Source organism: Mustelus asterias, chromosome 8 (genome assembly GCF_964213995.1).
Source record: "Mustelus asterias chromosome 8, sMusAst1.hap1.1, whole genome shotgun sequence".
NCBI lineage: Eukaryota > Metazoa > Chordata > Chondrichthyes > Carcharhiniformes > Triakidae > Mustelus > Mustelus asterias.
In genome coordinates, this window is record NC_135808.1 from 78,506,431 (window position 1) to 78,531,293 (window position 24,863).

Here is a 24,863-nt window from a genome sequence, read left to right on the forward strand (position 1 = left end):
CATGTCAGGAACTTGCAGAAGTCCCAACGCATTGAACTACTTGGGAATTGCTCAGAAAGTTTGAACTTCCAATGGGGAATTCCCCCATCCCCTGGGACATTCTGCAAATGTCTCCGACTCTGAGCTAGAGTCAAAGGCCGGAATGTTACCACTGTTGACACCAGTGGGATTTTCCCATCCTGATGAGTAAACTGGGCACCAAATTCTCCGACCCCACTGCAGCAGGAGTGTGGCGTGAATAGCCGGTAAGATGGCACCCAAAGACTTGCTACCCAACTCTAGTCTAACTCTTGGACAACTATACAATGACCACCCCTCCAACCCCCCTCACCCCCCCAAATCACTGTGACACCCCCACCCCGAATGCATCCCTGACCCCCTCGACTACCACCCCAACCAGAACTGACAACACCGCCCCCCCCATCTGATTATCCCCTGACCTGACTAGCCTCCACTACTAACCCCACCACCTGAACAGCCCAGACCTAACAACCCCTCTTGACTCAACCCTACTACCCCCAGATGTATTTATCCACCTGCTACCCTATTCCACCCACCCTACTACCATGACCATTCACTCACTTCGCCAATTATCCATTCCACTAACATTCATCCACTTACCCATTTACTTAACATTCACACTGGACATTTAAACTTACTCTACAGCAGCTAGTGCCGTAAAAATTGAGTGTGGTTTGTCTCCCCCTGATAATCCAGCACTACAATGACCCTGTTTGATTGAAGATATGCTCTGTATTTCTGGAGAAGCCTGTCTCGGAAGACAAAGCCAGAAATATGGAGCAGCATTGGGGCACAGAAAAGTAGGAGCGGAGCGGCAATTCGATGGTGATTGCCACTTTGTGGAAGATCCAGGCTATCTGTTCAATTTAAAGGGTTAGGTCAGATGCTTCTCTTTCTCCCCTCTCACCTTCGGGTGAGGAAAGAAAATACAATGGATTAGAGAGATATACTAAGTCCTTATTTTAAGTTGTGGTTGCATTCCTGAAAATCTCAACTTTAAGTGAATGAATTAGGAGTTCCCATAGGAATCAATGTTAAAGCTGGAGCTAGGTTCATTCAGACATTTCCTGTCTGGAAAAAAAAAGTGTATGAGTTGAAATACTGCACCATACATATGCAGCACTGTGCCTTCCTGGCTGAAATAACTCGCAAAACATAAATAACTAAACATAAAATAAATCCTGTATAAATTCAAATTAGATAACACCCTTCAGCCTGAAGACATTTTAAAACACCCAATTTCACGACTAGTCTGATGGCTTTTCTTGCTTTCTTTGCAGCAGCTGGCACACAACTAGTATTTATAGCTCATTTTAAAAAAAAGTCTCACCCACAGCAGGCACTCCTGAAGCTTCAGAATTTAAATCATATTTAAATCTAACTTTTTGCTTGAAAGCAAATTTTTACAGGTGCACCATGCAAAGCATTCTTTCTGGTTGTATCACAGCTTGGTATGGCTCCTGCTCTGACCAAGACCACAAGAAACTACAGAAAGGTCGTGAGTGTAGCCCAATCCATCACGCAAACCAGCCTCCCTTCCACTGACTCTGTCTACACTTCCCGCTGCCTCGGCAAAGCAGCCAGCATAATTAAGGACCCCAAGCACCCCAGACATTCTCTCTTCCACCGTCTTCTGTCGGGAAAAAGATACAAAAGTCTGAGGTCACGTACCAACCGACTCAAGAACAGCTTCACCCCTGCTTCCATCAGACTTTTGAATGGACCTACCTTGCATTAAGTTGATCTTTCTCTACACCCTAGCCATGACTGTAACACTACATTCTGCACTCTCTCGTTTCCTTCTCTATGAACGGTATGCTTTGTCTGTATAGCACGCCAGAAACAATACTTCACGCTGTACTCTAATACATGTGACAAGAATAAATCAAATCAAACTCTGGCTTTGGATGGATTTTTTAAAAAAAACTTGAAGTTGCCTTGAATACAATACAAACTGCATCCTTAACAATGGCACCAATCGGGTCACAGGATTCGACATTACAGGAAGGGAGCCTAAGTATGGTGACGCACATTAGTGATGACAATGGGTAGCAATGACTCGCGATCACATGCATGCAATGACAATGCTGTAAAACGACTTATTTCACAATAAAATATATCTACTATGTGTGCATTGTTACTGCTATAGATAGATTTTTCTGAAAATTTTGTTGAGTATATTTTATTGGTATAATTGAATCAGTTTTTTAAAATAGTGAGAAACACAGTTTACTTGGATTATTACTTGATCACCATTTTTCACTTTGCTGGACAATGGTAGTTTAAGGTTTATTTATTAGTGTCACGAGTAGGGTTACATTAACACTGCAATGAAGTTACTGTGAAAACCCCCTAGTCGCTACTCTCCGGTACTTGTTCGGGTACACTGAGGCAGAATTTAGCATGGTCAATAGACCTAACCAGCACGTCTTTCAGACTGTGGAAGGGAACTGGTGCACCAAGAGGAAACCCATTGAAGGAGGAAATTTTCCAGAAAACCATATTTGTATCATCAAATATATTTTTATTGGACTAATTGGCACCACTCATAACGGGCCAACAATGCAGAGGGGCACCCCCGGATGGATATTCGATTGGGTCTCCCCCTGCACAGCTGAGAGACTCACGAATTTCAGAAACTACGGAAGATCCCTAATCTGCCTAGCAACAGCGCATAGCTGCATTTTAAACTGGCCAAGGAAGATCAAGATCCCTATGAAACGAGACAGAGAGTGGGTTATCAAAACCAAGCTATCACTGAAATATTACCAATTCGGCCAAGGCAGACATAAAAATCTGATAAACTAAGAGATAAGGATAAAAGGTTAAGAATGAAATACCCCAGACACCCAACAGGACAGGATGACATTAACACTCAATCTCACAAGCAGGAAACACAGACACGGAACAATAGGACCAATTTAAATAAGAAGACACATAGAGATAGTAATGGGAAACGCATTTAGACACCGGGGCAGGACCAAGTAATCCCATTAACACGAACACACACCATACAAATGCTAATCCATGAAACTTCCTAGGGACTTTTGAAACTGACAGACCACTTTATACATTGTGTAAAAAAAGGCATAATCAAATGTTCCCGCGCGAATTTTGGATCCCTATAAAGATCCAGAGCTGATGTGATTTAATTGAGATCAACGTGGCCAAGCCACTGTTTCTGAGCTGGCTACGGGGGTCTCCCTGGGATCCCAGTAATTGTACAATAAAGACACGCTTTGAACCTTGATTTGCGACTCAACTTCTATTCTGCACTGGTAAGGGATATTTCCCTACAACAAAATGGCGTAGTCACGGCAGGATTTGATATCTGACTTCTGACTGATGGCCACAGTTTGAAAGTCGGAATCAAATTTAAACGAATCTGATACAAATCCAGAGCAGTCAAAGGCGAGTGCAGGTCTCCGTTCAAAGTGAGGTACCTTTAAGGGTTAGGGTTTGTCTGTTTTAAGTATTGTTGTCTTGTAGAACTGTATAATCTTGCCTAAGTTTTAAATTGAAACAGAAGTCCGCACTAAAGAGGTACAGGTCAGAACAACCGCGTGGAAGAAGGTAAGTAACTTTTAACTTTAATAGGAGTAAAGGACCAGAGGTAAAGATAACAGGTTTTGGGCTATTTGATAACAGGAATTAAGACTAATATAAAGATAAGAACCGCATGCAGAACTAATTGGTGTAACTAACCCAGGATTGTAAATGAAACCGCTGTCTGTGCCAAGGCAATAGGACAAGGGAGTGCTTGACTCAAGGTGCCCTACCCTAAACTGGACGTTAAGAGGAGAAATCTCCCACGCTAAGGTTGGGTTTTGAAGCGGGCGCTAAGAGGGACAGGCACTCAGGGTGCAAGGCACGGACAGTGTAAATCGGGTAACAACACTGACTCTGAAGGGACGAACAACCTCAGAGTCGATACAGTTACTAACTATAACAGGGGCTTTGATAACAGAGTACAGGTGTGTAAGTGTTGAGGAAAAGTGGACCCGATCCATCCTGACCAAGAGACACGACGACGGAGGATCCATTAGGGACCCGGGCGGAGTTTGATAACCTTGTTCGTCTGTAGGGAACACCACAGCCCATAGCAGGATACCCGGTTTTGGGGTAACGGATCAACCCTGCTAGTGGGGGTGGTGGCCGAGCGGGAGGCGTTGTACTTAGAGGGGCTGGGAACAGGGGCGGACAAACCCACTAAACAACCAGCACACATCCCAATAAGACAACACAAAATAGTCCAAGCGTGAGGTGTCAGGAATAGTTGGGGGAGCCCAGGGGAAAGAGACCCACTGGAACCTCACTACGAGAACCTACAGCAATACAGACGGTGCTGGGGCAGTATCAGTGACAGGAGATAAGGGAGAGAGTTGAGGCACTTTTACTGTAGCAGCCAGCATACGGGGGTTGCAGGACTGCTAGACAGAAAAATGGCAGACCACGTTGTTAAGGGAGAAACTGCAGTAGCTCTCATTTTGAAGTATCTGTTAGCCAGAGAAGCGATTGTTGCAAAGATGAAACGGAATGGGTGGAACGCATCACAAACTTTAGAAGATCAAAGAAAGTGGGTAGACGGAGTTAAACGGGACAAAACAAAAGTAATGGGAGTAATATTAGTGACCCAGTTAGCTGGACTAATTGAGGAAGTAAATGCCTCTATGGAGGAGAGACACAAAGAGACAGAGCAAATTAAAGTATTACAGGAGAGAGTGAGGGAATTAGAATACAGAAACCACACTGCGGAGATAACGCAGAGATCAGAGGAAACGGACCCTCGGCGCCCATACGAGTCAGTGCAGAAACATACAGCCACTCCAGCATCAAAAGAAAACATAGACAATTATAATCTAGCGCCAGTCACGAGAGGAGGGACGTTAGCACAACCAAAGGCAACCTATAAGCCTTTTACGCCAGGGGAAAGGCAGCAGATGGATAGGAGAGATCTTAGTTTTTGTATTTCAGTGTGTTTGTGAGATCTGGTAGCTTGTCGAATGTAGGTGGTTGTTGTTGTAATTAGATTGAGAGCAGGGAGCTCTTTGTTCCTGTGGAATGTTTGCTACAGGCAGTGGGTGCAGTACATTGCACCTTGGTTTAGCCTCAGGGGGGCTGGGAGAGTGTTAAAACTGTAAAGATTCAAGTGATAGGATTTCTTGAATTTACTTCTGCTTTGAGTCAATTACAGTTTGGAAGAAAGAAGAATAAAAGCGATTGTCTTAATCAATGTTCAGTATTCTCTTTGAATGTTTTACACTCATCCCAGTCTGAAATGATAAGTTTGAATGAAAAAGGATGTACTGTGGAATGACTTTTGGAAGCTTCCATGTGTGTGTCTGTGTGTGTTTAAACAAAGTGGTTGCGTGGATGCTTTGTTGTTGTTTGTTTTAATGTTAAGAAAGGATTTAAACCTTGGAAGGAAGCATGTGCTCTTTCCTTTGTCTTGAAGTAGAAATTATAAGAGTTAGTTGAGGAGTTAAGAGAAGAAAATAAGTTATTTTGTGGAAAGATAGAAAAGCAGGAACAAAAGACTGAGGTCTATGAATCAGTTTAAAGTGTATCAAGTCAGTGAAATACAGTATTAATCGCAGAATATCGCGATTTGCGAACGTCAGATAGTTTAGTATTCTGAACTAGTTAAAATTATGTACTGCCGTCGGAATTTCATGAGCCATCAAGGTTCAAGGTTTGCCAAATATAAAAGCACTGCAAAGCTTAAAACCTAGCCAGTTAAGAAACCAAAATGTTCCTAATCAAATAACTGGTATGTATTGTACCTGCTTTGATTTTGATTCGGCGCCTGTTACTTTTCCTAGAGTGCGGGGGTTTCGATCTGGAGCTCAGTTTAAAAAAAAGAAACGGCTTAAATTAAAAGGGTTTGGATATCACGGGTACGATGTGTAAAGTGGTATGATACAACTGCCGCTTGATTATTTTTATTATACAGTATAGCACTGCCATATAGACACAAGAATAACATCAAATCCTGAAAAGCCTTAACCAACTTTGTATGATATATTCATATACTATATTGGGTATTGATAAAGACATAATTATTTTGTGAAGTACTGTGGTGTAGCGCTTGCACGCAAACAAATGATCAAATTAGAGATAGTGTAAGAGTACTCATATAAAGATCGGAACTGTATGGCATGTGATTTTAATGGGGAAAGCGATGTCTTTTGATAAGATTACAGACAAATGAATGGATGTCCAATTGCAGCCAAAAAAGGCCAGTACAAAGTGTTATTTAATTCACACTAAGCTTGCTATGGATGGGGGATGCCAATTCCAAGTTGATTCGGACCAGGGAACACATTTCACAGGAAAGGTTCTGAAAAACATTTGCCAACTATTAGGAATAAAACAAAAATTTCACATCCCCTATCACCCACAAAGTTCCGGGATGGTGGAGAGGATGAATCGGACTCTAAAAACAACAATGGCAAAAGCAATGCAATCCTCAGGTAGAAATTGGACAGAAGTCCTACCTGCAGTTCTGATGAGGCTTAGGGCGACCACAAATCGAACTACCGGCTTGACTCCATACGAGCTGATGACCGGGCGAGCAATGCACTTACCCGAAAACATTATTACAGGCTGGACAGATGTGGGTCCGATAAAAGATAGGATCCGACAATACATCCGAGACCTTAGCACCCAATTGAAGGGGATGCGCCGGTCCGTAATTTCTAATCAGGCACAGGTCGACGCAGAGGGGGACTCAGAAATATTACCAGAAGTCCCAAAAGCCGGGAGCCGGGTATTAACAAAAGTGCTTCCTGCAAAACCAGGATTTGCCCCAAGATGGCACGGACCTTACGAGGTCATTGTTAGCGGAGATACCTGTGCCTGTATAGATATAAGGGGACAGGGGGTCTGGAAACACTGGACCCAATTAAAACTATATGAGGACAAATGAACTAAAAAATACCGTTTTGCTCATTCAACTTCCACAGGAACCAGGACCAGATCTACTATCAAGACGTCGGAACCAACTACTTTTAATTTGATTGCCTGTTTATTTTCTGTATATACTGTAATTGTAAAATACTGTTGGAAAAAAAAAGAGCGATATGGGAACAGGGACATATCTGATAATAACCCTGACCATTGTAAATACACTCCAACATATGGGGGTTAGGGGAGCAGAACCACCAATCATGGAAGGAAACCTATTCCTGAAAACACACATCCAGATCTATGGGAATAGGACCGCTTGTTACCCCTCAGCGCGATCAGTAAACTCCCTATTCATCGCAACACCAGGGTGGCTCCCACAAGAGCTATTCACTATTGACACATCGGGGGCACCCTGCAAAGAACATATTGGGTACTTTAAGCAAGGGATACAAGGAAGGTGTGTAGAGCTCACTGAGCCGGGAATTCTAAGGGGGACGGGACCCCAACCGGAGGAGACACTTGGGAACTACCCACAATGTTTTAAGGGAGAGGGATGGGGGTGCGTGCATGCCTTTGTCCCTAAAAATGATTCGTGCGCTGAGGCACATTGTGCTCTCCAGGAGTGCCGGGTCCGGGAAGGACACTTCACCTGTGACTGCAAGCAACAAAAATGCATTGCAGTCACCGCGGGTAGGCAGCTTATGTGTGGCAAGTGCAACAGCACCCACGTAAGCTTAGCCTCAGGGACATATCCATTTGATTCTCACCAAGAGGTACAATCAAGTGGACAGTCCAGGGGGAGGGAAGGTTCCACAAGATGGGGCCATGCGGTCAAACGACCCCGGGGTAATGCATGTTATCGGGTTAAAGACGGGTACGTGTTTTTATTTAAAAATGTATATATGACGGCCACAGACAGGCCTCCAAGGTTCTTTTCCGTAGGGACAATCAGACCTCTCACGGTTCCATGCCCAAGTGAAGGGCATGTCCAGAAACGCATAGTGACCAGGGCCATCAGCGCAGAATTTTGCTCCGACTGGCAGGCCCCTGTCACACTAGGGTCTTCTTTAGGATATGGATTTCTGGGGACACTATCCCTGGGAGGCGCCGCAGGGGTGATCAGTGCCAGTAATAGGAACTTCTTCATATGTGGACTGACCATTTTAGGAAACAACACCCTACAAGCATTAGGCGCAATTGACCAAGAACTCGCAGAACTCAGACTATACACACAACAAACGAGATATGCGGTGGACTATCAGCTAGCCAGACAAGGGGGGGTATGCACCATCATCAAGGAAAAATGCATCACATACGTACACGACGAGACACTAAACATAACAGCAGCCATGTCCGGGATACAAAAGCAATTGGATAACTTTAAACAGGGGTTAACAGGGACTGATGGGTGGTTAGGATGGCTGTTTAACACAGTTTGGGGAGCATATATTATGAAGGGATTAATCCTAGTAGTAGCCATCCTGTTCACACTCTGCCTTGGCCTAACCTGTATTAAAGTGATATGTGCAAATATTACATCAAGAATGCTACCCACTGCCAGTATCCAGATGCAAGAACTTAACAACGACCCAGAAGAGGAGGAACAACGGCAAGGACAACAGCTGTACAAATCACTGTTCCTCTGAAGGTCGTCCATGGGGGGTCAGCCATGAATGGCACCCCCTGGACGAGAGGAGGGACTGAAGGAGGAAATTTTCCAGAAAACCATATTTGTATCATCAAATATATTTTTATTGGACTAATTGGCACCACTCATAACGGGCCAACAATGCAGAGGGGCACCCCCGGATGGATATTCGATTGGGTCTCCCCCTGCACAGCTGAGAGACTCACGAATTTCAGAAACTACGGAAGATCCCTAATCTGCCTAGCAACAGCGCATAGCTGCATTTTAAACTGGCCAAGGAAGATCAAGATCCCTATGAAACGAGACAGAGAGTGGGTTATCAAAACCAAGCTATCACTGAAATATTACCAATTCGGCCAAGGCAGACATAAAAATCTGATAAACTAAGAGATAAGGATAAAAGGTTAAGAATGAAATACCCCAGACACCCAACAGGACAGGATGACATTAACACTCAATCTCACAAGCAGGAAACACAGACACGGAACAATAGGACCAATTTAAATAAGAAGACACATAGAGATAGTAATGGGAAACGCATTTAGACACCGGGGCAGGACCAAGTAATCCCATTAACACGAACACACACCATACAAATGCTAATCCATGAAACTTCCTAGGGACTTTTGAAACTGACAGACCACTTTATACATTGTGTAAAAAAAGGCATAATCAAATGTTCCCGCGCGAATTTTGGATCCCTATAAAGATCCAGAGCTGATGTGATTTAATTGAGATCAACGTGGCCAAGCCACTGTTTCTGAGCTGGCTACGGGGGTCTCCCTGGGATCCCAGTAATTGTACAATAAAGACACGCTTTGAACCTTGATTTGCGACTCAACTTCTATTCTGCACTGGTAAGGGATATTTCCCTACAACACCATATATGGGAAAATGACACGGGGAAAATGTGCAGACTCCACACAGACAGCGATCCAAGCCAGGAATTGAACCTAGGTCCCTGGCGCTATGATGCAGAAATGCTAACCACAGTGCCACCGTGCCACCCAGTAGCTATCAGTGAGTGAAGCTTAGATGCTCAGGCAGCATGAAAATAATACCAAATTTATGAGCCAACAAGCCACTTCCATAGACAACTTATGGTTTTACTGGTACTTTCCTCCCTTCTTCTCCTAATGACATCAATTTCTTGCTGATTTTCACTGGAATCTTCACAACCTCCTGTACCTCTTCAACATTGCTGGGGTTCATGTACGGAGAAGGACATTGAGTATCAACAGGCTACTATACCACAAGGCATTATTACCAGGCTCATTCCTGTCCTCACTCAATATCCACACACACTCACATAGTCTTAATTGGGATTTCAAACCGTGGCTGATTTGCTTCTCTTGAATTCAGGGACCAAGTATAGCGACTCTGTAGTGGCTGATATAATAAACTGGATGAAGATGAGGAAAGCCATCTTTATCTCTCGTCCATCTGGAAAGGCAGGGGTCCCGACACAGCAGCAAACCGTTCCTTAAATAGTTCCAGGTATTCACCTTCACTGCACCACCATTCCATTCTTAGTGTCAGAAACTTCCTGACATCAGCCCCTGGCCTGCTTTTGCTGGTTTGAATCTCTTGTGCCCTTGGACTAGTATAATGTTTTAAATCTGAAGAACTGTTCTACAGCTATTTTGTTCCACATAAATTACTATCTTAAATACATATCCCTAATATCAATCCCACCCCTGCACTCTCCCCTCACATTCACCTCAATTAACGGTCGAAAAGCTCAGGTTTTTACAGATTTTTTTTCTGATGAGAACAAAAAGGAGATGCTTCAATGTCTCTCATCTTGCAGTGGCTAAAGCTGGACATGACACTCATGGTATATTGACTTGGATGCTACATTTAAGTACAACATCTTGTGACTTGTGCTTTACTGTTTCAGCTATGCACGAGTGCACACAAGTTTGGGACTGAAATACACAGCTTAATTTATGACCTATTTCTTTGCGAAAAGTCAATGTCCATATCCCAGTGAGTATTATTTTAAATATTTTAGAATAACTTGATGGTGCTTCAAGTCTACTGCCCACAAAAACAATTTCTCCCTACAAGTTCTCTTCACTCTCTTCTGAAGCTGCTTTTTCTAGAGTCTTTGGTACTTCAAACAATTCTTCTTGTGGAATCTTAAAGCGCCAAGTGTCAGCAGGAATTGACCTTTGAGCCTGTTCCACCATTCAATAAAATCATGGCTGAATCATACCTTAACTCCATTCACCTGCCTTGACTGCATATCTTTCTGTACCTATTCATCCAGTGAGCCACTGAACTGAAGTAGATCCTATTCTCAGCTGACATTAGTGTGGATACATTTTCCAGGAGGAGCCACTGAATAGCAACCAGGAGCAGGGACCACAGCTTGTGTGTCAATTTCTTAGTCTAGAATGCTGAGATTGACTAATTGACCAGACTGCGTGGGTTACCGGATCACAACCAAGGCAGCTGTTGGGGTATTTCTTGGTACTTGAATGCCTGGTTAAAATTAATATACTGTGAAAAGCATTCAGTCAAAAACAATCAACTTCATATGACTCAAATGACCCTAACTACTTGACGCACCTCCAGTGAAGCTGGCTTCGGTGTCCCCTTTGTTCAGGTGTCGTGTTATGTGGCTGATCATGTCTGTTCTGCGAGCAATAGTAGCTGAACAGACAATGCAGTGGTAATGTGCTCCAATCCTCACTGGGACCTGAAAACAGCAAACTACATTAAAGCAAAAGTCTTGCCAACAAGGATTTTGACACTTGCATTTTTGACACATTTCCTGATGTAGTTTCTCTCACTGCAATCACTCATTCTACATTGATACTGATGGCAAATGAACAAGTGACAGCTTTCTTTATGGTGAGTCATGGAATAGTATAAGAATCTGACTTAATGCCAAGAATAGTTGGAACACAGTGAGAAACCTGGCTGACGTTCATAAAAGTCACATATCCCGGACAACCGAAACATCAGCAGCTGAGAATAAGGCAACAGCAGAGGTGCATTGTTTGGATTTTGAAGCGGTTTATTGGGTCTGCTTTAGTTAATCATCATTACACGGACAAGTTGAATAGAGCCAAAAGAGAAAATGCTGGAAAATCTCAGCAGGTTTGGCAGCAGCTGTAAGGAGTGAAAAAAGCAGATGTTTCGAGTCCCATCCACACTAGAAAACGAGGGAACAAAGTCACCCAGGCTCAACTTGCACATATCACAGAATTAAAAGGGAAGAAGGGGGCTAAAAGAAGTAGAAAATATTAGAAACTTGTTCATATCTCGGGTTTAGATTTTTGTGGTGCTCCATCAACATACAATAATAAAGTCAGGTGTGATTGAAAGGCAATGATCACCTGAAGAACTCAGTGCACAAAGTACTAAATCAAACAATCACCTATATCCTGGTGTGATCATGGCATAGCTATTACAAATGGTATACATTAATAAACTTTTCTTCCATTTTTACATTTTCAGCAATGAGTGTCAGTTGAACGTTCATGGCTTGGGATGCCACAGATAGTTATTGAAAGATTAAGAAAACCAGACTGAAAGAAAGATAATTGTGGTATAATTGCAAGATTGTCAAGTAGTATTTAGTAAATTACTGGGCAATCAATTTCAATTCAGACACATATTATTTAGCTCATCACTAACTGGGTCCTCCGTACTAACCCATTCCTTTGCCCGTGAACCATTTCCTTTCACATTTTCTCTTTCCAAATATTATCTGATTATTGTTTAATCAATTTTATTCCCTGGCTCAATAGTCACTTATGCTAAAGTTCCAATAATCCTCTGTGTAGGAACGCTGCTTTTACACCTACTTTAAAAAAAAAACTCTGTGAATGTTTCCGCAGATAAACCAGAAATACATACAAAATACATGAAGAGATTATATTAACCATGAAATGTAAATTTGACATTCATTATTCCAACTTTATATATATATACATCCATTACCTGTTCTCCATTGAGGTTGGTTTTCATGCGTCGGCAGGACAAATGACAAATGCACATTCGGTAACCTGTTTTAATGCAAATATTAATAAGGTGAGAAACAGAAATTCTGCACAAAGGCACTGCACCAGCTTGTGTAGCAAAAGATTGACTACTTTTTTAACTGATGTGCTTTTAAGCCAAATGTTCTTAAATATGTTTCCAAACTACTGAGAAACATCTTACATTCAAATACTAGGACGTCAGACAAGAAGATTTCAAATTCCAAATCGATTAACCTCTGATACAAGACTTCAATGTACTTTGCCATCTGACTAACACAAGACAGTCTCAAGTTTTCATGGTATATTATCTATTTCAATGCAGAAAGCAATCTATCCAAGTTGAGACTATCCCACAAAGGAAAAGGCTGGAAGCTGCATGACAGGTTGATGTAAAAGATCCTATGGCGCCATTCAAAAAGGAGCAAGGGAGTTTTCACAGCGTGCTGGCCAATTAATACAATCGAAAAGGGAAGTTTAATTGGCCATGTTTCTGATTGTTGTTATTTGCAGAGTCATGCTACATGCAATTTACTTGATGTGTTTGTTCACAGAAGAAAAGGGACTGCAATCAAAAATTCATTGGCTGTGAAGTCTGTTAGGACCTCGTGCGAGGTGAAAGACACCACATACATTCAAGTATGTTCTTTCTTTAGGTTATGAAGTTTGCAGATTAAAAAGTGAATGGATCAGCACAGCAGCTGTGGTAAATGATGCTGTGCAAGATGGATTCTGGGTGCATAGTTTGGACTTTTTGCATTTAAGAAGGTGGGGTTTGTTGTAGCATTTAGACTAATGTGGATATAATTCACACAACGTTATACTGGTGGCCATCACAGCAGTGATTAGTGTGTTTTGTACACGTTTGCGTTTGTGTATCATTATAGTCACATAACTTTGCAGTCCTGATTAACAATCATGTAACGTTATACAAAAACAGAAAATGCTAGAAAATCTCAGCAGGCTTGACAGCATCTGTGGAAAGAGAAGAGAGCCAATGTTTTGAGTCAGGATGATCCTCCATCAGAGCTAAAGACAAGGAAAGTAGGATGAGATTGATACTGTAAGGATGGGGAGGTGGGTGTGGCTGTAATTGGTGGGAATGGCATAGACAAAAGGAATGTAAATGGTGAGGGTAAAAGCCAGGAACGGTGCTAATAGCAGTCATTAGGAGATCAGAATGTGTAAATGGCCCAATGGCAAAGGACAGCCTGAGGAATGTGGCAGATGGCTCGATGGGGTGGGGGAGTGGGGGGGGTGGGGAGAGATGATGAAACAAGATGGAAAACTAGGCTGTAGGACTGGACAAATGAAACAATGGCAGAAATAATAAATACAGGAATAAGAATACAAAGTAATAAAAACTGGATTAATAAGACAAAAATAAAAAAACAAATTAAATGGAAATTTAATGGAGGTGGAGGAGGTGAGAGTTCATGCCCTGAGGTTGTTGAACTCAATGTTCAGTCCCGAAGGCCGTAAAGTGCCTAATCAGAAGATAAGGTGCTTTTCCTCCAGTTTGCATTGGGCTTCACAGGAACATTGCAATAGGCCAAGGACGGACATGTGGACAAGAGAGCAGGATGGGACGTTGAAGTAGCATTTCAACACACCATCTTGCTCTCTTCTCCACATGTCCTTGGCCTGTGCCTGTTGAAATGTTCCAGTGAGCTTTGGTCTCCATACTTCAAGGATATAATTGCATTAGAAGCAATTCAGGGAAGCTTCACTTAACTGATTCCTGGCATGAATGGGTTACCTTATGAGGAAAGACCGAATAGGTTGGGTATACACCTGTTGGAGTTTAGAAGAATGAGAGGTGATCTTATTGGAACATGCAAGATCTGAGGGGACTTTATAGGGTGGACACCAAGAAGATGCTTCTCCTGCTCCCGGTCCGTGGGCAGCTCTCTCCTGCTCCCGGTCCGTGGGCAGCTCTCTCCTGCTCCCGGTCCGTGGGCAGGTTTCTTTCTTAGCTAAATTGTAAATGTCTTCATAATAGTCTGGAAGTGGAAAGTTCTTCCCTTGTTGAATTTATAAAAACTTCTAACTGGTCCAACATAAGGCACCCTCAGCTGTATTACCATTACTGAGAAATCCTTGTACCATGCAGTCCAAATATTCCAATGGCTGTTTTGGCATTTCATCTTTTTGAAGTACACTGTCCTTCTCTATTCAACCCCTTACACGATAGATAAATATTTCCTATCTGCTGTGATGTAGGTACAAAAAAAATTTACCTTCAAATTCTATAGACACTTTCCAATGCAGATGTTGCAAATGTCTTCGCAGCTTGTGACCGTAGTTGGGTTTGAACTTTTCTTCTGGACACAAAGGACATGTCTTCTTACCAACTGAGGAAACATATGAAACAAACATTGCCAATGGTGGTTACTCAGAGAAACAAAAGTGAAAGTATGGGGGAGAAAAACAACTGAGAAATGTAGACAGCACCAATGAAATTTGATTTTAAAGGCCAAATTCCTGCACTGCCGTTTTCATTCAGATTGGCAGTACTCACCACAATAGCAGCTTGAGCAAAAGAATAAATTTCCATTCACTTATATTCACACAGCAAGCACTGGAATCCCATCTGGATTTTCATATATTAGACAGGCATTTTTACTTTATAAGTTTACCTGAAAAAATTCGGCTACTGGGGAAATTCTGCATAACAGTATCTCCAGCATGAATTTTGCAGTGACATATTTTCACAGCTCAATTCCAGTTTTTTTTCACACAAGTACCATTGGAGATGTGAAGCACCATATTGTATCATGATTATCATGTGATGTTACAATATAAATTTGGCAAAATTCTTTTCAGTGGTTACAATGTCTCATTAAGAAGCAAAATTCAACTGAATCTAACACAATAGCATTCTACTGCTGTGCTGCATACTGTCCAATCTGCTATTCAGACAATAAAGTGATGCTACTAATTATCTTTTCGAAAAGGGGTTTCAGCCATCTTGGAAGAATGTTAAAGTTTAAGGTGTTTTCAAAATGCATCCCATCATCTCAATGAGTAATAGGTTTCTAAAGTACATTGCTCCAAGTGACACACTGTGCAATACTTGTAAAAGGTGTGTTGCTTTCAGGTTTCTAGTCTTCGTGAAAATAATCAAGAAAATGATTTCAATTGGGCTTATGAAATCAATCAGATATTATTTGCTCTCAGCAAAGCAGCAAAATGTTGTTCTGTATGGTATTGGGAGTGCGAAACATTAATTGTTTCTTGGCATGTTTGGACTAACACTCACCTCCTTCAATGCCTATAAGATTCTTCAGGTCCGTCAGAGTCTGTTGAATTGAGATGTGTCTTTCTGGTGGAAAAAGTAGTATTTCAGTGCACTGGAATCAATTAAAAATACTTACTTCTCATACACATCATAACCATTTTAAATTAGATGATAAAAATAGCCACTGCATGTAATTCATTCTCTAGCACAGACGTATGTAAGCACGACTTTCTTAGCGACAAGTTGCCTTCCTCCAATGCTTCCACTGAAGGGCAGTGGAGAAGAGAGAGAAAGAAAAGTGGGGAGGGGAAAGAAGGGGAGAATGATGTGAACACCTGGGGAAAGGATTGAGTCAAGCCGTCTCTAAGTTATCTTTTTAAACAAGGTGGATGTGAAAATATTTTCTAAACAAACCTGCTGTACCAGTTGTTATAATTGGATCCATTGTTTCAGAAAAGGTTTCAAGATTTACATCAGTGGTGGTGGTTGTTGTGCTAAAATTTTGAGTTGAATCAGCACCAGAGTGCAAGTCAATAGTGACGCTGCCAACATCCTCAACATGGTCATTGTCAAAATTGAAAGCTGAAATGTAAAAAGAGACCGGTTTTAAACTTTGATTTTTATAAAAATCCATTTATCCTAATGGCAATTAAAGAATTACTCTCCTCTCCCAGAAAGAAAGAAAAACAGAAAATGCGAGAAATCCAAAGCAGATCAGCTTCTGAAAGAGGATAGTGGGTTAATATTTTGCCTCTGATGGGAGGATTATAACAGACACATTAGCGTTGTCATTTGACTCATCTGGTGAACTAATAACAATAAATAAAATGAAAATTTACACAAGCCAATACATTGTGTGAAATGATTTATATCAGCTAAACTAAACTCATTACCTCAAACTGCACTCTCCATCATCACAATGACCATCGATCTATACCACTAGTCCAGCTACATTACAAAGTTTTCTACAGTTCAAAATCCTCTCTCTGGATCCAACACAAGTTTGGAATTATATTGAAAAGCAGAATAGTGTGGATGCTGGAAATCCAAGATAAAGACAGAAAATGCTGAGAATACTCAGGTCGAGCATCAGAGAAACATAAATTCTGTTTTTCTCTCTCCACAGGTGCTGCCAGACCTGCTGAGAGTTTCCAGCATTTTCTGTTTTATTTTGGAATTATACTGTTGGGTGTTTTTCTACATTTTAAAGTCCCAAACTTGCACATGTCCTCTTCTAATCACTAAAAACATTCTTTTACACAAACTGACACCCCCATGAGGTTTGTGCACATACCCAATCTTGAGACACATCTCTTGATATCCGGTCAGCTGTGGCCTGACAGGAGCATGAGGAGGTCCTATACCCAAGCTCTCTCAAGTCATAATGACTTCTTACTTCTTCCTCTCAGGAACCTTGAACCATAGGTCTCTACTTTTCCCCCACCAAGTCTCTCGTTTACCTGTTTCCAGTCAGTGGATTTTGCACCACTCTTCTAAATGATGTAAAACACAAGGGTTGATTCTCCCAGCCTGCTGCGATGCAGCGGAGGCTGATGTGCAGGCTTCCACTGGGCGCCACAGCCTCTGAGAGTCTCCCAGGCATCGGGATTCCAATATCATTAGTGGGTCTGGGACTGAAGTCTCCGGGCCACACATGGGCCGCTCAGCTGTATGCTGCCAATCTGTCAGGCAGGAATCGGCCCACCCACAGATTTCCAGAGTGAATCACGCTGAGGCACTCTGTGATGCACAGAGTGTCAGAGATTCATTCTGGAAACCACGCTAAAATAACTAGCGGGATTTACTTCCATTATCCTGCAAATTGGGTACTTAGAATATTTTTGGAAGAATCCTGGCCATAGAAACACAAAATAGGAGGAGTAGGCCATTCTGCCCATTGAGCCTATTCCGCCATTCAGTACGATCTTTGCTGATCATCCAACTCAGCAACCTGTTCCCGCTTTCCCCCCATATCCTATGCTTCCTTTCACCTCAAGAGCTATACACAATATTCCAGGAGCGGTTTCACCAAGGCCCTGTATAATTGCAACAAGACATCTCTGTTTCTGTACTTGAACCTTCTTGCTATGAAGGCCAACATACCATTTGCCTTTTTTACTGCCTGCTGCACCTGAATGTTTACTGGCATATGAAGACACCTAGGTCTCATTGCACATTCCCCTCTCTCAATCTGTAGCCATTCAGATAATAATCTGCCTTCCCGTTTTTGCAACCAAAGTGGATAACCTCATGTTTATTCACATTATACTGCATGTCATGCATTTGCCCACTCACTCAACTTGTCCAAATCACACTAAAGCATCTCTGCATCCTCCTCATCCTTCCACCCAGCTTTGTGTCATCTGCAAATCTGGAGACATTCATTCACTTAGTTCTTTCTGTGTATTTATAGTATCAGAATCATTTATCGACAGTTTATTTCGTTCCATTTAAACTATGGAATAATTTTAGGCACCAAATTCCTACTTTGTTGTGCCCTCCACATTAATGAATTCAAATTATTGGATAATTCAAAATATTTTAGTCCAGAAACCAACTTTGAATTTTCTGTAGACTACAGTGGCATTTAGATAACTTAGAGAACTGATCCAATGATCATGAGTAAAATCATTCATAACTTTGGGTTTTTATGTTACAATAGGTTGTTTCTAAGCAATCCATAATTAGAATAATCTATTGCTATTAATATAAAAGCAAAACACTGCAGATGCTGGAAATCTGGAATAAAAACAGAAAATGCTGGAAAAAAACAGAAGGTTTGTCAGCATCTATGGAGGGAGAAACAGAGTTAACATTGTGAGTTCATAAGACTCTTCTACAGAGCTCAAGAGAGGGAGGGAGAAAAGTTGTGGATTTTATATTGTTTACGAGGGGATGGAACTGGTGGAACAAAATGGGTCAGTAATAGTTGTCAGTCAGGAAAGACTGCACAAAAGGTGTTTAGAACACAAGACAAAAGAGGTGTTAATGGCAATGTTATGGTCTGTAGAAGATGTCGATAGTGACATAAAGGTAAGAATGCAAAATGTGTTAAGAGAATAAAGGTCAGTGTTCAGGCGCATTTAAGAACAAGTGACATAGTGCCCTATGGGGAGTGGGGGCTGCTGTATTGAAACAAAAAAAAGAGTCAGGTGGAGGAGAAAGTTCATAGTCTAACTTTGTTGAACTCTATGTTGAGTCCAGAAGGTTGTAACATGCGAATTGGAAGATGAGATTTTGTTCCTCCAGTCTGCATTGGATCGCACTGGAGCATTGTAGCAGGCCAACAGCAGACATTTGGGCATAAGAACAAGATGGTGAGTTAAAATGGCAAGTGAGAGGAAGGTCAGGGTCATGCTTGTGGACTGAGTGAAGGTGTTCCACAAAGCGGCCACCCAATCTGCATTTAGTCTCCCCAATATAGAGGAAGCTACATTGGGAGCAGTGAATACAGCGGACCAAGTTGAAGGAGGTGCAAGTGAAATGCACCTGTTGTTTGTTGATCTTTTGTTGCATTGTCATGGACAAAAATCAACATGAAAACGTGAATGTTTCTATCTTTACCCCCACCTCCCCATACAAAATTATCTTCCCTTTAAACCTCCTTTTGTCTTTTTTTTTTCTAGTTCTGCTTTGGCTGCAAGATAAAAATTACTTCAAGCAACCTAGAAATAGGCAGACTTGATAAAGTAATTAACCTAGGTCCAAGTAAATGCTTCAGGGCATAAAGAAGGGAAAGACATTTCGCAATCTTGCCAGACTTAGCGGTTTTTCAGTTTAAACAAAATGTTCATTTGCTGCTAACTCCTGAGAGGTTGGCATCAGTGTAGAAGGAATCTAATAAAACTATTCCTCACAAAAGCAGGGAGTAAAATCAAACAACTGAGGACAGGTAAAATAAGAGATCAAGCAACAGTTTCATTATTTCCTCTTATTGGTCCTTTAGGTATTTATATGCAAGTTAAACATTTATTAGTTGATTATGCTAATAAGCCAAATACTGGATATGTTTTTTCATTGTGTCCCATAGACATGATTGATCTGTTACAACCAAAGGATTTAAAGCTTCTTCACTCCCATCAGGAACCAATACACATTCTCCTTGCCTAACTCACACTAAATGGGGCGGCACGGTAGCACAGTAGTTAGCACTGCTGCTTCACAGCTCCAGGGTCCCGGGTTCGATTCCCGGCTCGGGTCACTGTCTGTGTGGAGTTTGCACATTCTCCTCGTGTCTGCGTGGGTTTCCTCCGGGTGCTCCGGTTTCCTCCCACAGTCCAAAGATGTGTGGGTTAGGTTGATTGGCCAGGTTAAAAATTGCCCCTTAGAGTCCTGATGCGTAGGTTACAGGGATTAGCGGATAAATATGTGGGGGTAGGGCCTGGGTGGGATTGTGGTCGGTGCAGACTCGATGGGCCGAATGGCCTCCTTCTGCACTGTAGGGTTTCTATAAAAAAAAATGCATATCAAGGGATCAGAACAGAGCAGTTAGGGAGAAACTGTTTCTATTCACAGAAGGGTCAAGAACCAAGTAACACTAACTTAAAGTGGATGTCCAAAGAACCAAAGGTGGCATGAGGAACAAATTATTTTATGCTTATAATGGTTAGGGTCTAGAATGCACTGCGAAAGAAAATGGTTGTTGAGTTGCTCTTGCAGAGAGCTGGCACAGTCACAATGGACCAAATTGCTTCCTTCTGTACTGTAATCATTATATGATTGTGCAACCAGCTTCCAACACTAATACACAACTTACAGCAGGTCTACAGACTTGAGTGCGGAAGAGCATTTTTAAATGAATTATTCTGATATCTACGAGTTATGTGGCTCCAAAAAACACACTTGCCGGAATTTTATCACCTTGCCCGCCCAAGGCTCGTAAGATCCTGCCCGAGGCCAACGGAGAATGCCGTTCTGCAAGCCTCGCCTGCCCCAATTCTGGCAACTGTTTCAGACGCACTGCAAGCCCATTGTTGTGCCATCTTTTTACACCAGCACACAGATGAATATTATCAGTTGACTATCAGAATTTTCCTGACTGTCCTCCAAACCACTGAACTTCATGATAGTAAATCTTCAGTGGAAATTTCTATATTCCGTACACATTAAGGAAGGGATTGGAACCATGGTATTGTGTTTTGGATTGTCCACAGTTGCTTTTTCATTGATTCATTTTTGGCTGCATATTTGCTAATTGAGTAATAATTTGCATATATATATATATATATATAGTATCTTTAATGCAAAACAAATTGTGCCAAGGCAAATGGATAATCAGTCATAAACATGCCCCAAGCTTAACAAAGAGTTATTCGTAGGGTTGAGGGAAAGTTTGGTCACAGATGTATTTTAAGCATGATCTTAAAGGAGAAGGGGCTGAGGGTTTCAGGAGGAAATTCTAGACAACGGTTTTTCGAAGGCTGAAGGTAAAGTGCAAATAGCAGGCAAAAGGAGGCGAGAATGTACATAGCAAAATTAATTGGGTGGGAGAAGTGATTCTAGAGTTAATACATAGATAGGGAAACCAGAAGCTATAAAGCAATTTAAACATAAGGATGGGAATTTAAAATTGGATACCTGGGACCTGGTTGGCAAGGACAAGAAAGAAATAATGGATGAGCAGGATATGGTGCAGGAAGCATTTTGTTTTAAACATGAGCGAAAGTTCACTGAAGGGTTAGGATGGGAGGCTGGGAAGAGGAGTATTGCAATAGTTGAGTCCAGAGATGATAAAAACATTGAGTTTCAGCAGCAGATGGATTGTGGCCCATTGGTGATTCTGCAGTGGTGAAAGCAGGCATCTTTGTGATGGAGAGGACATAGGGTTGGAAACTCAACTTAAGGCCACAATGGCTACAGCCTCAGAGAGAGAGAGACGGGGGGGGGGGGGGGGGGGGTGTTGGGAGGGGTGGAGGAGGGGTTGGGGGGGGTGGAGGAGGGGTTGGGGGGGGGTGGAGGAGGGGTTGGGGGGGGGGGTGGAGTAGGGGTTGGGGGGGGGGGGTGGAGTAGGGGTTGGGGGGGGGGGGTGGAGTAGGGGTTGGGGGGGGGGGGGGGGGGGAATGGTGGAGCCAAACAAACAAACAGTGGAGTTAGTATGAGGAAATTATAGCTCATCCAGATTGACAAAAAGTGAAAATGTTATGAGAGAGGAAGAGCCAGTGTCGAAAATATACATTGCAATGTTTTTTCCCATGCCTTTGGAGAGAAGGTTGTCAAGGTACAGCACGCAGATGAGGAAGAGAAGCAAGATTTGGGAGACTCCAGGGGTGAGAAGCAAGACCATTGCTCGAGGTGCTTTGGTGAAAATAGAATAGTTAAGAATGGAACCAAATGAAGGAAGTCCCACTGCACTAAACATGAAGAAGAAACATTAGAAGACTTTAATGTGGTTGGCTGTGACAAAAGTTGCAGATACATGGAATTGTGGGAAAGGTGTACACAAATTTGGAAGGCGAGACAACATTTTTGGATTTGAAGGGAGAGGAAATTGAATATGGATGCTAATTTCCAAGGACAGAATGGTTAAGGCTAGGTATTTTGCATCTGGGCGAGTGTTCAGAGAAAGCGCAACCTTGCTGATAATAATCCATGAGTTCTTTGGAATTGTGCGTAGAAGTAAAGGCATATGGGACAGGCAAAGAGGTTGAAGGACATGTTTGCTGGGGGAGGTGGGTAGATATCCTGGCTTTCCAGAGATGACCCTGGACCGGTGGTTCATTTTGGCAGAGGCAAGTGAAGTCTATGTAATGAGAGAAGTTGCCAGTTGCAGCCAGCCTGCATGTTTATAGAATGCTGAAAACAACTCTCAGCTGGTTGAGACCAAGACAAGTTGTACTGCTCGTATAAATATAGGAAGAGTTTGTACATATGTCTCTCTCTCCTGACACAAAATTAGAATAAGCAATCTGCTTATCTGCTCTGTACCACCCTAACACATTATCCTCACTTTTTCAAAGTTCAAATTCAGTCCCTCACCATCCGATGATAATCTGGTAGACTGTTCTGATAATTTTGAAGGCTGGATATTCAAAAATCTATTTTCCTGATCTCCATGAAAATGAAAATAAAAGGAGCACAACATACTAAAATGAGGGATACTGAAAAACATTGTGTGGGTAGACACACACGCAAAGATTTGAAAAGTATATGGGTATATAGTACAGAGGATAGACAAACAAAAGGAAATATACCAAAGTGTGAATGAAACTTGAGAAAAAGTGGATGAGGACAGGTGAAATTATGAATTAGGCTATAAAAAAAGTGTTATCCCATCAGATACCAATTACACACCCCATGTCCAACTCAATCAGCTTCAGCAGGACCAGTCAGGCATATAGGCACAGTGTTTAGCGCTGTTGCCTCACAGCTTCAGGGACTTGGGTTCGATTCCTAGCTTGGGTCACTATCTGTGTGGAGACCGCTTGTTCTCCCAGTGTCTGCATGGGTTTCCTCCCACAGTGCAAAAGACATGCTGGTTAGGTGCATTGGCTATGCTAAATTTCCTTCAGTGTACCCGAACAGGCACCAGAGTGTGGCGACTACGGGATTTTCACAGTAACTTCACTGTATGCAGTGTTAATGTAAGCCTACTTGTAACACTAATAAAGAAACTTTAAAAGGAGATGGCAAAAATAATAACGTAAATGTCACAACCTGACAAAGTCCAGTTTATCCCCCCAAGGAGTTGCATAAGCAAAATGTTTTGAAAGGTAATGCCAGTGAGCAATAGAAGATCAACTAAATTAAAATTTTAGTCACCTTGTAAAAATCTAAAATTTGTGTATGTGAATTTAAATGAGTTTAATGAGAGGCATTGACTAATTTGTACAACGCCCCAGTTACATTCCTCCTCACTAAACTCCGCCTGTGAACTTTTCTCCCTTTGATGGAGAGAGCTACTTCCACACCTGCCTCTCGGCTCCGTCACCAGGATCAGGCCCTCAGACGGAGCTCTGCGGTCAGGCCGTCAGGGGAACTCCATCAGAGTTTTCCAAAAATACAGACACTTCGAAATAAAATTGGCCGCTCTTTCCATTTTTTTGAAAAATGACACGAGTCCCTGGTATCAAATTAAGTGAAGGAACCCCAGCCCTCTCACTTATATTCCTACTTGAGGCAGTGTCCTCCTGGTGCAGGTCTCCTGCTTGCTGCTCCGCCATGTTACCACCAATGACGTTCAATAAAACTTAAGGGGGGGCGGGGTGGCAGAGAGAGCGAGAGGTCAGAACTACGCATGTCTCCTCCCGCACTGCATGCTGGGAATTGTAGTTCAGCCGAGTCCGCTGGCCGGAAAACAGCCGGATTCCCAGAATGCTTCGTGCGCTGTAGAGTTAGCCACCTGAGAGCAGCGGAGTTTAGTTTTGAGCGCAGAGCTGGCGTCGTCTTATTGAGAGGGTCGAGTGTGTGCGTCCTGTTTGATATATTTGGAGTGAGTATAAATCTTGGTGATCATTTGCCAGCGGGGCTGTGGTTAATTTCGCTGTGGCGCTTGGTCTCGCAAGAGGCCTGAGCTCCTGCTTTGTAGCTGGTGTCGCTACTGGACATGCGCACAATCGGACTGTGCAGTCGGCAGGTCGAGTTTCCCAGTGTAGTGAGTGCTCAAAAACCTCTGGTGCTGAATGTTATCCCTCGTCAGGTTACTTCAAACCATTTGCAATTGATTTAAAACAGGAAGTGTCAGCTGACGCTTTGGGTCAGGCAGCAACGGAAGAGATGGCACAGAAGTCGGCACAGCTGAATTGCTCCCAGGACAAATTTGGGTGGCGAGAGGCCCCTCCTGCCATTCGGGCCCCTCGAGCCTCTCCTGCCATTCGGTGAGATCGTGGCTGATCTACTGGCCTTCGCTGCATAAAAAATAGCTTTGGTAAAGAAGGGACAGGATGGCACAGTGGTTCGCACTGCTGCCTCACAGCACTAGGAACCTGGGTTCAATTCCTGGCCTGGGTCAGTGCAGAGTCTACACATTCTCCCCGTGTCTGCATGGGTTTCCTCTGGGTACTCTGGTTTCTCCCACAGTCCGAAAGACGGCCTGGTTAGGTGCATTGGCCATGCT

At 42.5% G+C, this 24,863-nt stretch overlaps 2 protein-coding genes across 3 annotated transcripts in view; one reads left to right on the forward strand and one right to left on the reverse strand.

The window, feature by feature from the left end:
• Nucleotides 1–23,983, reverse strand: part of trmt1l (tRNA methyltransferase 1-like) — a 58,537-nt gene extending 34,554 nt beyond the window's left edge. For both annotated transcript variants that reach the window (XM_078219363.1, XM_078219365.1), the window contains exons 1-6: nt 23,922–23,983; nt 16,226–16,393; nt 15,833–15,895; nt 14,811–14,924; nt 12,533–12,597; nt 11,153–11,282 (exon numbers count right to left, since the gene is read on the reverse strand). In XM_078219363.1, the coding sequence (XP_078075489.1) occupies nt 11,153–11,282; nt 12,533–12,597; nt 14,811–14,924; nt 15,833–15,895; nt 16,226–16,393; nt 23,922–23,970 (589 nt within the window). In that variant the 5' untranslated portion in view covers nt 23,971–23,983. The remainder of the gene's footprint in view (nt 1–11,152; nt 11,283–12,532; nt 12,598–14,810; nt 14,925–15,832; nt 15,896–16,225; nt 16,394–23,921) is intronic.
• A 131-nt stretch (nt 23,984–24,114) lies between these two features.
• Nucleotides 24,115–24,863, forward strand: part of swt1 (SWT1 RNA endoribonuclease homolog) — a 130,700-nt gene continuing 129,951 nt past the window's right edge. Inside the window, exon 1 of the mRNA XM_078218305.1 lies at nt 24,115–24,239. The gene's annotated coding sequence lies outside the window, so the exon portion shown is untranslated. The remainder of the gene's footprint in view (nt 24,240–24,863) is intronic.